Source organism: Triturus cristatus, chromosome 6, assembly GCF_964204655.1.
Source record: "Triturus cristatus chromosome 6, aTriCri1.1, whole genome shotgun sequence".
NCBI classification, from domain to species: domain Eukaryota; kingdom Metazoa; phylum Chordata; class Amphibia; order Caudata; family Salamandridae; genus Triturus; species Triturus cristatus.
In genome coordinates this window covers 533852478-533869003 of record NC_140589.1, presented here as the reverse complement: position 1 = coordinate 533869003, position 16526 = coordinate 533852478, and the positions used below count along the sequence as shown (strand labels likewise).

Sequence of the window (16526 nt, the reverse complement as noted above, 5' to 3'; positions counted from 1 at the left end):
GCGAGCTCTTCTAGGAGTCTAGGAAGAACCGAAGAGTCTTACAGTAATATGGATGCTGGCGATCTCCATGGGATGCCGATATCTGAGCCTGCCAAACCCTTCTCCACCCCTATCTGCTGTAAACAGTACCCTTTGTTCTCAAAATCTCACATGGCCTCAGCAGCTGCCAACACTGTCAGTACTGCTGACCAAGCAGTAAGTACAACGACAACATTAGCTATACCAGCCTTAGTTCAACAGGCGGTAAGGCCAAAAGAGGCAGCAACGAACATTCAATCTGTTTCTCAACCTGTTTCTCAACCTGATGCCACCATAGTAGTCAATGAGGAATCCTCCCAGGAAGTGGGGAATGGAAAAGATCTGAATCCTTCGGTTAAGGATATGTCTGTGATTTTAACAGGGATCAAAGAACCGCAGATGATACAAACACAACAGATTTCTTCTCTGCATACACGATTGTCCCAAATAAAGGATGCAACGGGAAGTGTCCCAGAGCACCTAGCTAAAGTCGAGGAACGAGTTTCCAGCCTAGAGGAGAAAGCAGTAATTCGCGAGTAGGAAATATTACAAATCAGACAAAATATGGAGGTACTAGAATCAAACCTGCAAGACATGGAAAATTACAATTGGTGGTTAAATTTACGGCTAGTGGGTATTCCAGAAGCAGCAGAGGGGCCAAAGTTTCGTGACTGGGTCAAGTCCCTGCTGAAAAAAGCCAACCCAGAACTATCAGGCGATTTAACGATCACAAGAGCTCACCGGGTACCTTTTCACCGCCCCAATAACGCAAAATATCCACGCACCATTTTAGTAAATTTTGCTGACTTTTGAATCAAGGAAAAAATTATTTCCAAGGCAATCGAGAAAAACAACTTCGTCCACACAAGAAATTGCACAATCCAAAATATTTTCGGATATGTCAGCAATAGCAGCTAAAAGGCGGAGAGAATTCATCCAAATGATTAATTCCTGCACGTCTAAAGGGGAGCAGGCAACCATCGTCCAGCAATCAAAGTTGCAGGTTTTTGCAACTGGCAAGTTCCACCTACTAGACAATGTAGCAAAGGAGCATGAACTGTTTCAGCTGATATCAAACTGATTAAAGTATTTAATTAGCTGCTAAGAATGTAGTTTGCCGAACTACAAGTTAATTCTCTTTCCTTTTCTTTTTCACTCTTCTTTATTTCTCGGGGCACTACCGGGCCCTTGGGGACACGATCCCCCGGTGGAACTCTGACAGTCCACCGAAACTCCAAAATAATCTCAGGGATAAACTCCCCTCTAATGAGCTTTTGTAAATGACCCCATGAAAAAAAGTATCCTAGGCCGATATCAAGAATCAGGAGCACATTCTCCTTAACAGAGAGTTGCAGGCTCTCCACTCTCAGATTATATCAGTCCTCTTTGTGCACAAGATTATGCAGTTGTGCTTGTAGCTGCCAGAACCAATTTCAATGGCTTGGGTTGTCTCTAGTCCTGTGGTTTGAGCATCATGCCCCGATTCTCTTCTGGCCACTCTTCCCCACTGGTGAATGTGAACCCATGAAGCCCAAATCTCTATGGGAACTTTTTGACTGTCTTACTGCATGGTTGAACCTTACAGGGCATTTAAAATGTCCCCTATAAAACCTTTGTTTTTTTGCTAACATTCCTATCCAAGGAGTTGTAAACATCACCTACCAGATTACACTATGGATTTTAGACATTGTATTGCTGGTTTACACGTGCACTTGCCCTTGCCAGGAGGTACAATGCCTACTTTCCGTTTGAATGATATTCTTTTTCCTCATAGGATGCCTAATTAGATGATTCACAGCCGTGGAAGCCTCTCACTTAGGGAGGCTGACAACTTCTAAAGTTGCCTGCTAATTGGTCTAATACTCACAGAGAATTAAGCCTGGATGACGTCATTGAGCATGCTGGAGCTATTTCCTTCCAAAGCAAAAACTGTCTCCTGTTCTACTCCCTTTGATATACTACCTAATTTGCTATGCCTCCTAAGTGAGATGGTACAAGCATCCCTAGTGTGCTTCCTTCTACAACTTGAGAGTTCTCTTGTCGAGTGCTTCAGGACACCTTAAAATTGCCTGTACAATTGGTTCCCTCAGACATAAGAGTGTGGCTCACCATTCATGTGTATAAATACCTTACAACGCCACTTGCTTTGCAGGGCTCAAAAGAAAAAACTAAGCATCCAACAATTGCATAGCATAGTATTCCTGTAAGAAGGTGATCTCTGCCCTCCAAATTCCCTTTTGAGATCTATGCTGACAGAATAAATCAAACCTAAAGCAACAAAACAAATAAAAGCACAAGTAGCAGAGATGTGGACTCCAATCTTTAGTCATGTCAGAGTGGTTGGTGAGTAGCTCAGAGTGTGCTGTGTGTTGTCATGAAAGCTCGTGAGCTCACTGAAATGGGGACCAGAAGGAAGCACATGTGTGATTGCAGTTCCTGAGGGCTGCACATCTTCTACGGCTCTGCCCACTGCCTAACCAATGCCACCCTGCGACACCTCCAAGTGCCTGCTCCACTGAAACCGGTCCCAGAATGCTTGTTTCCGGTCCTGGGAGAACCTGGTTTGGTAGTTCAGGCTGGAATTTTCCCATGGAGAGCAGAGTCAAGACGGATTTGCATATGGCTGGGCCCAAACTGGGGTGGTGTGGTGAGCAAAAAACAATGGATTAAACCTATATCCGTGACTGGGGCAAATGTTTTATTTGTTCAGCTTTCCGTCCATCATCTGTTCCTTTTGTAAATAAGGCCCCTGGCAGAGCCTCGGATGCACAAGCCTCCATGTAACTGCACAGCATGCCAGAGATGCCCCTCTTTCCTCAAGGAAGTTGAGCACCAGGATGATTAGAAGCATACAGCTGCTTCTGAGCTCTAACATCCCCCCAGAGTTAACTCTAGGAAGAACCTTGCTCTATGCTGAATGACCAGAGACCAATGACGTGAAAATAAGGTTGTGACAGAAAGGTCTCAGAAGTCTGAGAACTGCAAGCTCACACCTTGAGAACACATGGGATTAAATAAAACAAGACACAAGTAAGATCTGTGAACAAGAATAAGGAGTCAAGGATGCATACATGGGCCCAGATTCCCAAAGGTGTCATGCAACACAACGCAGTATCCAAAGAGGCTGTTCTGCATTGTGTGACAGGGAGAGATCAGGATAGTGCCATATTCACACTGTTATGGCACTCTCCTTCCCTCTCCCTAGCAGTGGCATTGATTTGTGCTGCCATGCGCCAGACACACATCCTGGTGCCATAGTGCTAGGATGTGTGCCTGAGTATACCATAGGTTTTGTACAGGAAGAGTAGCCTTCCTGTACAAAATACCATGGCTGGAAAAGTTTTTAAAGGTTTTCCCTCTTTGTATGTATGCTGTGCAGTGCAGCACACATGAAAGTCGGAAAAGCAAGGAGAAATGAAAGTATTTCTCCTTTTAACACCTGGTTTTCAGTGGTGGTAATTTGTGGTGCTAACCCTGTCTACTAATGTTAGTAGATAGGGTTTCAACCAATTCAAATTCCTCACTGTGGAACCTGAAAAGGAGAGAAGGTTGCAGAGCTACTATTGCAAGAGCACTCATGGACTTTTTGGAAATATAACCTCAACATGATAACTTGCTTCCAGCTAAAGTCCCTCTCTGCTGCTGTTTTATCTGTATGCAAGACAATGTTGTGTTTTACCAGTTCGTAAGTGAGTCGAATGGTACATGAACAACAAATAAGACACGTACAGATCAACCTCAAGCTCACGCTAACATATAACGTCGATAATAATAATCCAAAAATAGCAGTAGTCTTTTTTTTCTTTTTTATGCTTTTATCCTGTTGTTGAACTATTTTAGCCTCATAAGCCAACACGTGTTTCGTCGCTCAAAGGGAACATATCCCGCGCCTCCCTCGGGGCCATTTTCTCTTCAAAAGTTCCTTAAGATCGGTACTCGCTGCGGGTCAGACCGAGAGAGATACACCGTACCGGAACGGGTACAAACCTGAAAAATATTCTTCACACATGTAGCATTTTACTGATTAATCTACACACTGATAATTTGTTACGGGTCCTATAGCGACATAGAGACAAGAAGCATCATATGTCTATGAAGTTAAAAGAGCGGGACGGAATTACAACCGATCAGAAGGAACTTTTGCTATTCTTTGATGATTATTATCGACGTTATATGTTAGCGTTTGCTGGAGGTTGATCTGTACATTGCTATGCTGTCTTTGACCACATATTAGGGAGTGGGTGGTTCTCCCCGCCTCATTATCACCGCATTACTTCATTTCATATGGACAAAAAACATTCTCGGTCATTTCTCTGAGGCGCCACCTTCCTCGATCCACCACGCAATTTTCTGAAACAACAAAGAAGTCAAGTTACATTTTTGTACAGTAAAATCTTCGCAAATAAATATAAAAGAGGACAATTTCTCTAAGCACCAGTAGGTTCATGACACTCTGGATATTTTGGGGCCTGCTATGCTGAGGGCGAGCCTTCGGGTACTGAAAACCGAGTCGTTGTGTGTGCCTATCGGCAGTGACAATTCATCCATTCACCTATCCATGAACCAATTACCCGCTCCACATCCCATCCATCTTCGTCCACAGCACATAATTATACCCGGGACAGTTTAAGCCTCGAATGTGGTGGTTATTGATCGTGTGTTGCTCGTTCTCATGTGACTGCATTCAATAATGTGTATCGTATTTGCAACCCTGTTAGCACCGAGCCTCGTTCAAGAAGGACATTTCCCAACCACTGGCTCAATTTTTCATATTGTAAAGCAAGCAAAGAGCAGATGATTGTTAGCACTGAGGGCATGGAAGGCATCTGCGTATAATGAGCATTAACGCTCGCGCACTGCAGTCATTTGATGTTTTGATTTGCCTCACGCAGAATCAATGAGGTGTGGAGTCGCGCTGACAGTTCATCAGTAGCGCCGCGCGCCGCGCGCCCTCTTCGTTTCTGCTGCAATGTACGAAGCATTGGGCACCCCGGAGACTTGCCATGCTTTGCCACAGGTCGAACGGCTACATATATTGTCAAATGTTCATATGAAGAAAGAACATTGACGACTTTTCAACATGAAACTATGAAGGATAGCTATTCGGTTATGCAATATGTGTCACGTCATATCCAGTATATTTGAAATGACAAAAGAAATCGTATTAAAAAGTTTTTGGGTGTTTTTTAAACTAAGGATGAATTATAGTGCAGAATCAGCTGCAACGCTGAGACCAAAGGTCCGAGGCTAAGGTATTGATTGGAACTGGATCTGACAGAACTAGGTTAGCAATTAATTGGTCCACTTCGTTTCCGATAATTGTTTTTTTAAAACACCAATTATTGAAAAAGAAGCATTTTAAGGTTACAATTTTTATGCAGCATTTTCTAATGGCAACGTCCATTAATATGCCGTGTAAGCGAAATACACAGTACAGTGTGTTTTTGTCTTGGAATAAAGCTTGCAATTCTAAAAATAAAAGTGACGTGCATCGACAGTTTCCGTAGGTTATATTTCCAAATGTAAATTACCAGTTTCATGTCAGGGTGCTTGAGGTGTTTTAAAGTAAATCTGCTTCTCCTGCCCATGCAGGCACATCTTCTCTAGGGCATCACCGTTGGGTGATTTTCAGTCAGATTCCACTGCATTTCGAGAGGGTCCAGCATTTGCTTTGATCATTGTTATGTGGAAGGACAAGACTAGGCAGTACTTGTGTACTTGAGGAGAAGTGTGGCGCAGTGACCAGAGCGGTGACTCCGGAGCGCAGGGCTCACAGTTCGATCGCCGGCGACAGCTCAGCTCAGCATCCTGTGACTCTGGGCAGTAGCTCACTTATTCTCCTCAATGGCCCCCGACGCCTTGAAACCTTAAGGGGCGATATGTTCGTGCTTTACAAATATGGATTATTTATTATACTTATGTAAGTTGTCGCTGTGCTCTGCAGAGGTTAGGCTTCTGCCTCATTGACTAGTTACTAAACTTGCTCACCATGGTCAGGAAATCCCCTTGTATGTAGGTGTTCTGAAATTGCTTCATCAATAAGAGAAGGATGGATGCTACTTGTGATCAGTGGAGACTGTGATTTCAGCACCTTCGAGTCTATTTCCATCTCTCACTATTTAGGAGATGGTGATCCCAACACACCTGTCTTTTCTTTTGCCCCTAATCCAAACAAGTCTCCAGTTGCTCTACTGATACTCTACCCGCTAACAACACAACATCACGTGCGTCCAGTGTGGTGAAAGATAAGAATGTTGCTCTCTGCTGACTTGATGGAGTTTTATATAGCGCAAACTTGACCCGAATCCAATCAGGTATCAGAGCGCTTTACATAGCACCAGTTACGTTACATGAGGACACACATTCATTTTTTGTTAGGCACGGGGAGATTAAGTGATTTGCCCAGAATCACAGGATGTTCAGCGTCATTACCGAGACTCGAACCCAGTTACGCAGGTCCGAGGTCGAGCGCCCTAGCCGTTAGGCCATCTCCTCTCTTCATGTTCACTTCCTGGGAGTCTTGTCAGACAGAGATCTGAGGTGAATGGAAAGAGCAAATCTCGCTTATGGCTGCAACCAGTTCAGAAAGTTCCGCCAGATATCTAACAAGGCTGGTGTTGGACTTGGCATCTTTGGCGTGGTTTTCTCAGACTTTTTGCCTTTACCGCCTGTATTTTTGATGCTGTGCTGATTTCTTTTTCGCTGGCTTAGATGTTTTGGGCACTTTGCCACTGCAGATCAGTGTCAAAGTGCAAGTGCTCCCTGTGTAAATTTTTATCAGATTTGGTTCTCCCTGATTGGCATATTTGAGTTACTGGTAGGTCCCTACTAAAGTGCCAGGTCCTGTAAATCAAAAGCTACTAGTTAGCCTGCAGCACTGATTGTGCCACCCACATGAGTAGCCATGTAAAGGTATCTCAGACCTGCCACTGCAGTGTCTGTGTGCAGTTTTAACTGCCATGTCCACCAGGCCATAACCTTCCCTTTTCTTACATGTAAGGCACCCCTATGGTAGGCCCAAGGTATCCCCATGGGCAGGGTCAGGGCCGGAATGGCCGAAGCGGGCACCAGGCGTTTCCCTGGTGTGCCGCCAGGGTGGGGGCCGGTTTTAGACCCCTGGGGGGCTGTTTTTGTTACCAGGGCCGGTTTTGCAGCTTAGCTGCAATATCGGCCCCCAGCAACAAAAGCGGCACAAAGATCCAGCCCCCCGGGGGGGAGGGCGAGCTCTTTGCCAGGCCCGGTTTCAGTTCCCAGTCCAGCTCTGGGCAGGGTGCATTGTATGTAAAAGGTAGGACATGTACTGGTGAGTGTGACATGGCCTGATTGTGAATTAAAGTGTATTTCGTTTTTCACAATTGAAAGGCTATCTGCCCCATGGTATAACATGGGAGACACTTTGTAACATCTTACAAGTATAACTTCCCATTGGGACAAGATAGAGAAACAAAGTTTAGGCTCTCTGACTCAGAATTTAATAACAATTCTTTTAGTACAGATGGCATTTTAAATAATGTGTTTGAAAATGCCACTTTAAGAAAGTAGGCATTTTCTTGTTTAACCTTTCTGTGTGCCTCTGCCTGTTTGTGGATTGACAGTTTGGTTTTGGAGTGACAGGGGCTGGGAATGTGCATTCATTGTAGACAGCCACGGGGGGTTGAAGTGTGCCTGGCCCTTCCTGGATGACTCAGAGCTGAGATAAATAGACTTTGGCAGCATTTATAGTAGTGGGAGTAGTGTTCCTTGTATCTGAATAGGGCCTGTCTCTCTTGCATAATGCTGTCTCCACCCCCTGTGGTTGTACTGCGCCAGTGAGGACAGAACTACCTTGGACTTGTGAATTCCACAAAGAAGAACAAAGACAAAATGGGATACAAGTAGTGGATCTCAAACCCCAGAACTTTAGATTACTTCTAGAGTCAAGAGGAACCTTTTCCAAGGAGAAGAGCTGCATTGCTGTGTGGAGGAGTACTGTCCCTTTGCTTTGTGCTGTGTGGGTTTAGCCTGCCATTGCTGCCTCTGCCAAGGAAAGGACAAAGACTGGAACTTTGCTGTGAACCTGCTTGAAGAAAAATCTCCAAGGGCCTGTGTGTGCTGGCCTCCTGTTCTGAAGTCTCAGAGATACAAAGACTTCATCCCCCCACAACCCTGAACTCTTTTGCTGAGAGTTCTGACCTGCCACGAGGTGCCTATTCCAGTTTTGGGCATCTGCTGTTGGGAGCTGGAAGAAACTTGAAAGAAGCAGGAAAACCTGTCTCTGACACTGTCAGCAATGCTGCTGTGACGCCGTGACCTGCACCGAGGCCTGGGGCACCGCTCGTGAAGAGCACGACTTACTGCCCGGCCTGCACCATAGCTCGAACACCCTTCAATGCCTGCTGACGCCTGCAGTTATCGACATTTTCCAATGCCAGTGCTCGCACTGACTCCGTCATTGCCAGCTCCTGCATCCTGTTGTCGTGGCACCGATAACCGCTGAGGGTGACTCCACGAACTTGCCAACTTCGTACTGTCACCGGTACCGGTGCCTCACTGCAGACTCTACCTACTTCCCCTGTCCTGGATTCGACACGTCGCCTCCGTGTGGACACAACCCTCTGGGTTGGCGCCATACTGTGAATTTATTGCTGTCACGATGTCTCAATTGCCCCAGGTGGGGATATTTGTTTTCTAAATGCTTTATTCTTGAAATTACTATTTTGAAGTGCTACTTTACTACATGTATGTTGGATTTTGGTAATTTTGGTCTTGTTGAGTTTAGATAAAGATACTTTATTTTTTTAAAGTGGTGTGGTGTCCATTTGTGGTGTTATCACAGTATTACTGTGTGTTTTGCGTACAAATACTTTACACATTGCCTTTGGGATAAGCCTGTCTGCTCGTGCCAAGCTACCAAGGGGCGAGGAAGGGGTTATCTAAAGTGTGTATCCCCCTTACCCTGACTAGAAGCAAGGGTCTCTATTTGGACAAAGGTACCTACCTCTGCCAACTAGAGACCCCCATTTCTAACAGCTGGTGAAAACATTAAACAAGTACAACTAGCAAGTTAGTTGAGTGGTTACTACAAATACACCAGTAGTAAAGCCAATAAATATCTTCTTGAACCATGAGAGGTGCTCCACTCTATTATCAAAGTTCAAATATCAACCTGCACTTATAACTGCTACAGAATATGGACTACAAATATGCCATCAAGGTAAGTAGCTGTGGAGTTAATAATGGAACCTATATACTTCCATGAATATGCTTACCTTGAGAATATATTTAAGATCAATGCCCGGGAGTCAATATATAATGAGTTCGATATTCTTGAGCTCAATATTGTGACATACAATCCTTCCTTTCACCCAGCATCTAGTAACCAAGAAACTCATCACATCCACAATGCCGGAAGCTGCCTCTGTGAAGAAGAGTGTGAAAGAGCATAGAGTTAGCCACCTTTTTCAGACTTGTCTCACAAAAGGTATGGCCTCTGACACTTCCATATTGCCCCCACCAGTATCTCACTGAGAATTCTATAACTCTTCATTGGGCATTTTTCGGAATCAACGGTAAAGCCAGCACAGCAGGAGTCATCACCCAATGAATCTACAGACACTAGACAGGAGTTCTGGTGAGGTAGGAAACTGAGACAACTGACAAGAGCCTTAGTGTCCAAGCTATACTGAGTCAACAACCTACACTTTTTAAACAGTTTTATAAAGCTATAGAGCACCATCCAGGCCCAAGAGCATTGGAGCACTTACATGAGCAATAGATTACATTCTTAGTTTGCTTTTTTAGGCACAGGGAGGATAAGTGATTTGCCCAGAACCACAGGATGTTGTGCTGAACCCAGGACATGAACCTTATTCTCCAGTTTCAAGGTCAAAAGCTCTAGTCATTATGATACATCTCACTCCACCTACTCCGGTGCTTAGAACTCATTTTTTCTAACATCATGACTCTCCTTCTTTTACAGAGTTTAACACGCTTTTAAGATGTTCTCTATACTTACCTGGTGGTAGGGAGCTCCCTATGGTAATGTATTGGGAAAAGTAAAAAAAATATTTTTTATGGTAAATATTATCATAAATTAATTTTGTATATTTATTTTAATGGCACAACAAAATTAGTAACTTAATTTAGATTTGCAATTTAATTTATTGTGAATATTTTAAATTAAATTAAATTATTTTTCTGAAGTTTAAATTAAAAAAAGAATATTGACTTGAGTAACAAAAATATACATGTTTATTGTATATTAATAATTATTAAAAGGGATATATAGAATAATTTCTAAAATGTTATATTTTAATTCAATTTAATGTTACATTATTCTTTAAATTCAAAAACAGTATAAAGGTTTTATTTAACATTAAATGAAATGTATTTATATTTACCTGGTTTAAATAGTGTAGCTTAATTTAACATTATTCCCTACAGGAATTTATGGTAGGTCGCTGCAGTACCAGTGGTTGGCCATTTATGTTGCTGAACATATTCCAGCTCTGAACTGCAGGACATTTTCTACTGTTTTGGGTCATTTCTGCCTGTAGTAACTTTAGAAGTTTACTTTGTGAATGGGAATGGGTTTACTTGTTTGTGAGCAGGTGTAAGTCCCTCCCTTAACCCCTACTATTTCCTCCCCCAAACCCTTCCATTTAGTAGTAATTATGCTCCCTTTTTCAGCTCCTCCCTCTGGTCCCTTCCAAATTCACTGCTAAGTAGTAAACTTACATGTGGGATCCTCCCCCCCAGAAAAGATAGGAGAGGTGGAAGGGGTGTTTACACTCGTAGGTTTGTGAATTGCATTTCATATGAAGCAACTTTATGTACTATAACATTCAGTTTGCTTATCAAGCCACACTTGATAGCTACCTCTAACAAGTAAACAACAAGAAACGGCTCCTCCGCTAAAGCGGAGGAGTGTCGCCCCACTGCCCTCCGCAGTGAAAAAGGGAAAAATAAAATGATAGTAAAACATGTTATCATTTTATTTTTCCTTGCTAAGCCAAGTCCAGGGCGGGGCCAGGGCATCTTCGTTGGCAGCAGCAGTGGTGGCACTGCTGCAAATGCGCATGTCAGTTTGGCTGGTGTTAGAAATGGGGGTCTCTAGTTGGCAGAGGTAGGTACCTTTTTCCAACTAGGGGCCCTTGCTACTAGTTGGGGTAAGGGGGATACACTTTTAAAATAACCCTTGCTCACCCCCTTGGTAGCTTGCACGTGCAGACAGGCTGATCTCAAAGGCAGTGTGTAAAGCATTTGTAAACATATACAGTAATACAGTGAAAACACTACAAATTGACACAACACCAGTTTAGAAAGAAAATAAGTAATCTTTATCTAAACCAAAACAAGACCAAACAACAGAAATCCACAATACAATTATCAAGTTATCCTAATAAATAGGTTATTCACTCAGTTAAAGTTTGTAGCAACAAATAACTCCACCTGGAGTTATTACGACGATGTGACAGATAAAAATCACAAAGTACGTCGCTAATCGCGAGGTGCACGGCGTTGGGCGTCACGGTGGCGGCGGTTCCTTACGACGGTGCGGTGTCAATAGATACAGGAGTCACCCACGTTGAGTATGGGCTCCGCGCTGATGAAGCACCGGCGTTGGTGAAGTCGGGGCTGCGGTGCGAGTCAGGACAGTGCATCGTGGACGTCATGAGCTGTGTCCTCGGCTCCGGTGCAGACAGTGGCCTCAGTGACGGCTTCGGAGTCGATGCAGCACAGTGGCAGCAGGCATTGGGCCTACAGTGCAAGTCGGGGTGGTGTGTCGTGTTCTTCACGAGCGGTGCCCACGGCTTCAGTGCAGGTTATGGCATCGCTCACCAGCATCGGTGTTGCAATACCCTTCTGTGGCAGCTGAAACAGCAGTTCCAGTTGCAGAAAGACAGAAGAAATGAAGTCTTTATGTCCCTGAGACTTCAGAACAGGAGCCAAGCTCAATTTCAAGCCCTTGGAGATCTTCTTTCAAGCATGGGATACAGCAAACAGCAAAGTCCTTTTCTCCTTTCCTTGGCAGCAAGTAGCCACTGCAGACAAACCCCAGACAGCAAACAGCACAGAGGCAGAATTCCTCCTCAGCTTCTCTTTGGCTCTTCTCCTTGGCAAAGGTTCCTCTTGATTCCCAGAAGTGATCTAAAAGTTTGGGGTCTGGGCCCCTCTTTTTATACACAAAAAATAATTTGTTCTTGAAGGCAGAGAGTGTCTGTACCCAGCCAAAATCAGTTCTGTTCTCACTGGTGCAGCTTCCTGGCAGGAGGTGGAGACAGCATTGTTGAAGGCAGACCAGGCACATTCAGGTGAAAGAATCTCCTCCCCCTACTCTAAATGCAGACCAGGTCTATTCAGCCCAGCCCTGGCTCATCTGGGTCTCTGAAGCCACTGCCCCTCTCCAGCCCCTTTCATCCAAAAGCCTGACATGCAATACACAAACCTAGCAGAGGCACACTAGATCCTTAAGCAAGAAAATTCCAACTTTCTAAAAGTGGTATTTTCAAACACAGAATGTCAAAATCACCCTCACTAAAAGATGCATTTTAACATTCTGAGTTCAGGAATATTAAACTTTATTTTCCTACCTTGTTCCCATGGGTAGTTACATTTAATCAGTCAGCCCCCTGTATGGAGAACCTGGCCTCTTGCCTTCAGAGCATATCCAAATGGATGTGTGATTCTCGCCTTAAACTTAACGGAGAGAAATCTGAGATACTATTACTTGGTGATCCACGCAAACTTCCCATTTCTCTCTCATGGCCGCCTTGTATGGGGATTCCCCCCACTTCAAAAAAGGAAATCAAGAGCCTGGGCATGTGGTTGGACCAAGATCTCAATTTCAAAGCCCAAGCAAGATATACCGCTGGCACCTATTTCGGCCTTATGCGGACAGCGAGGAAGATTTTCTCCCTAATCCCTCCTCAGTCCAGAAAGCTTTTAATCCAAGGCCTGATTATCTCAAGACTGGACTTTGGAAATGCCCTGTATTTAGGCGCCCCAACCTCGGTTATCAATAAATTGCAGCAAGTCCAGAATGCAGCCGCCAGGTTCCTTACCGGGACAAAATCCAGAAGTTCCGCGAAACCTGCCCTCAAATTACTTCACTGGCTTCCAATCCAGGAACTAATTGCCTTCAAAACCCTCTGCATCACGCATAAAATTTTCTACGGCAGAGGCCCACCCATACTGAGACCTCTCATCAAACCTCATCAATCCATCAGACAGCTGAGATCAAATACTCTCTCCCTGGCCAGCACCCCTAGAATAAGAAGAGCATGCTCAGGAGGCTGTCTCTTCGCATTTAACGCTCCTAAGCTATGGAATGCCCTTCCCCTTTCCATCCGAAAGGAAATGGACCTGCTGTCCTTCCGTAAGCGTTTGAAAACTTGGTTATTTCCTTAAACGTTTTCTGTATCTTGACATTTTGCCTACTCCCCTTTTTGCCCCCTCCTGGATCTAGCAGGCTAAGCATCAGCGCTGGGACGCCCTTGGGTAGCTACGCGCTTTATAAATCCAAAAATAAAATAAATAAAATAATTTATAAGATTTTATTAACAAACTCCCCAGTCTGTCCTATGGGAACAGGTAGGCTTGCAATAGTGAAAAACGAAATTGACAGTAATTCACTATCAGGACATGCCACACACACCAGGGAATGTCCTACCTTTCACAATACACTGCACCTGACCCACAGGAGTACCTTGGGCCTACCTTAGGGGTGACTGATATGTAAGAAAAGGGAAGGTTAAGGCCTAGCAAGTGGGTGCACTTGCCAAGTCGACATGGCTATACTAGACTGCACGCAGGCTCTGCAATGGCAGGCCAGAGTTACATTTTACAGGCAGCTCCTGTGGGAGGCACAATCAGTGCTGCAGCCCACTAGCAGCATTTGATTTACAGACCCTGGGCACACACAGTGCACTGTACTAGGGTCTGACTGGTAAATCAAATATGCCAATCCTGGGATCACTAATTCATAACAACAATTTACAAAGGAAGCACTTGCACTTTGGCACGGAACAGCAGTGGCAAAGTGCCCAAAGCATCTAGACCAGCAAAAGTCCAACACACAGCCAAAATACATGAGGCAAAGGCAAAAAATGCAGGGGAGACCCATGCCAATGGTGCCAGGTCTAACAGCCAGCAATATTAGGACGACCTTAACGGTATGCTCATTTAGATTGCTCCACTCGGGCTATATTGCACAACCAGTTGGAGACAGGCACAGGCACGTAGGCCCTGGCTGGGCGGGAAACCAGGCCGCTCAGAGCAATCCTGGTGCTGTTCTCCTGCTGGGTATTATCAGCATGAGAGGAGTGTCTGGATTAGTGTAGGGTGCCTGGGAGCCTGCCTCCTGCACTGCCCCCTCTACTACTTTTTTTCACAGAAGCTGCTACTGTGAAGAACCAATGGCCTGCCAGATACAGACCTCTAAGAATCTACAGATTTAAATGGGATGCACTCATTATCTCATGTTTTATAGATTTGTTAGACATTAAATGTCCCAATAGTTTAGACAGTTGATCATAAAGGCTCAATCTCGAGGATATTTAATATATGTCTAAAATGGTGATTACGTCTTGTAGGACAGTTATGTATTGAAATTATTGAGGCCTGGCAATCCCAAATTGTAGTCTGAACGTAATTACTATTTTACTTGAGTGTACACCATACACTCGTTACATTCACTTCAGAGGACGAGAGGTAGGGGTCAACATATTTTCTGCAACACACAGCACCTGGAAACTGATCATGAGTTAGAGGTAAGATTGAGTGGCACTGAAGGAAGTACATTTTTTGACGAAGAATGTACTGGCAACAAAATTAGGAAAAATTCGAATTTGGTCAAAATACATTTTGGGCGATGAGCCGAAACTGTCTTCAATAGGCATTGTTCCTGATAGGTAAGACGTGGACATGTGATATTTTTCAGGTATACATGGCATTTTCCGTGTCTTCTACTCAAAGTTGTCTGTCACTTCTTCAATCTATGATTCTGACCAAAGTGGTTGAATACTTGATGGTGATTGTTGCTATCATGATATTATGTTGTGCAGTGCATGACACTGATGTTTGCCCTGTGCAATAAATACCAAGGTAGCATCATAGGGCAACATTGTGTGCAATGCACCACAATGCTGTCTGTCTGACAAATACTGGAGAAAGTATGATAGCATGTGAGTCCTGACCATAGCATGGGTATCCTGGTGATATCATGTGAAGATCATGGCACTGCTGTGCGATATGGCACTATCCTATGAATTGCATGTCAGTAGCCTAGCAGGTCTGGGAATATAATGTTTCCTAGTATAAAACATGTGTGGGTACATGTTCATTCTGGGTGTCTTTGGAGTATCTTATGCAATGCAGCATCCTCCATGGCCTGCCAACATCCTCCATGATGCAGTATATTGGTGTGTGGCATGGGACTTACCCACTGTGATGCCTGAATACTGTAGGGCATGGCACATCATCACTGCACTGCACTACAGTTTGCTGAAGCACTACCACGTGCAGTCAATAACTCAGCCCTGGCCTTTGCAATATCCTGTGCAACTCCCGTGAGTATCAACACACGCCGGTACTGGTGGTCCCACTTTATATGGAAATGATCCCGTTCCGTTCATGGCTCGGTTGTGCGCTCTGGCAATTTCCTCTGTTTATTGTTATGCGCTGCATGACCCGGCAATATCCTGTGCAGGGCTTTGACCTTCTACGTGTTGCTAACAGTACGTGCACTTCATGGCAATGCTCTATGCCGGGGAGATGTCTCGAGATATCTAAACGGGATTTAATTTACAGGTTTGTACTTCATCAGAATCTTATTGCTGGGTGTAGTTGCGCACAATGTTCACGCGACTGTGGAAGTGTTGGCCGCAGTAGTGACCTTACTGCTGACATGCTGGAGGGAATTGGTTAGTTGTGGACACATGAAATTGACGCAAGAATAACACATGTTGGCCCCCTGACTACATTTCTGAATTATGAGGAAATGTGCTTTGCTTTCTTATGCGTGTGCAGTTCAGCAAGAGCTTGCTTGGCATAGTGTTTTTTGCCCTATTCCACAGCTGGCACATTTAGAAATGTTCTTTGGGGCGTGCCAGTGGCCCCATTAAAGCAATTTATCTCTTCTCTTACAGCTGACCAAGCAGACCCATGCAAATTCATGGCGTGTGATGCATTTTCAGAGTGCATAATGAATTCATGGACAAAGGAGGCAGACTGCCTTTGCAAGCCTGGTTATGTAAGCATGGATGGACTGCCCTGTCAGAGTCTGTGCGAGCTTGAACCCAATCTATGTGTCAACGAAGGAAAATGTGAAATCGTTTCAGAAAAGGGGGCTGTCTGCAGGTAGGTGGTTTTACATTGGTAGAATTGCTACTATACGCCGGTGACTAAAACGTAGGACCAGGTTATTAATAAAAAAAACTGAATTGTACTCCCATATATTTATTCCTGCAGTTGGTGGGAATTTCTGACTGTTGTGGAATTCACCTAGGATGTCTGGAAAGCTGTAACAA

The 16526-nt window shown here is 44.3% G+C and overlaps 1 protein-coding gene across 1 annotated transcript in view; it reads left to right on the top strand.

Annotated features, from left to right (window-relative positions):
• IMPG1 (interphotoreceptor matrix proteoglycan 1) overlaps positions 1–16526 on the top strand; it is a 1638967-nt gene that overhangs the window by 1515560 nt on the left and 106881 nt on the right. The window contains exon 15 of the mRNA XM_085609628.1: positions 16146–16356. Coding sequence (XP_085465754.1) covers positions 16146–16356 — 211 coding nt within the window. The remainder of the gene's footprint in view (positions 1–16145; positions 16357–16526) is intronic.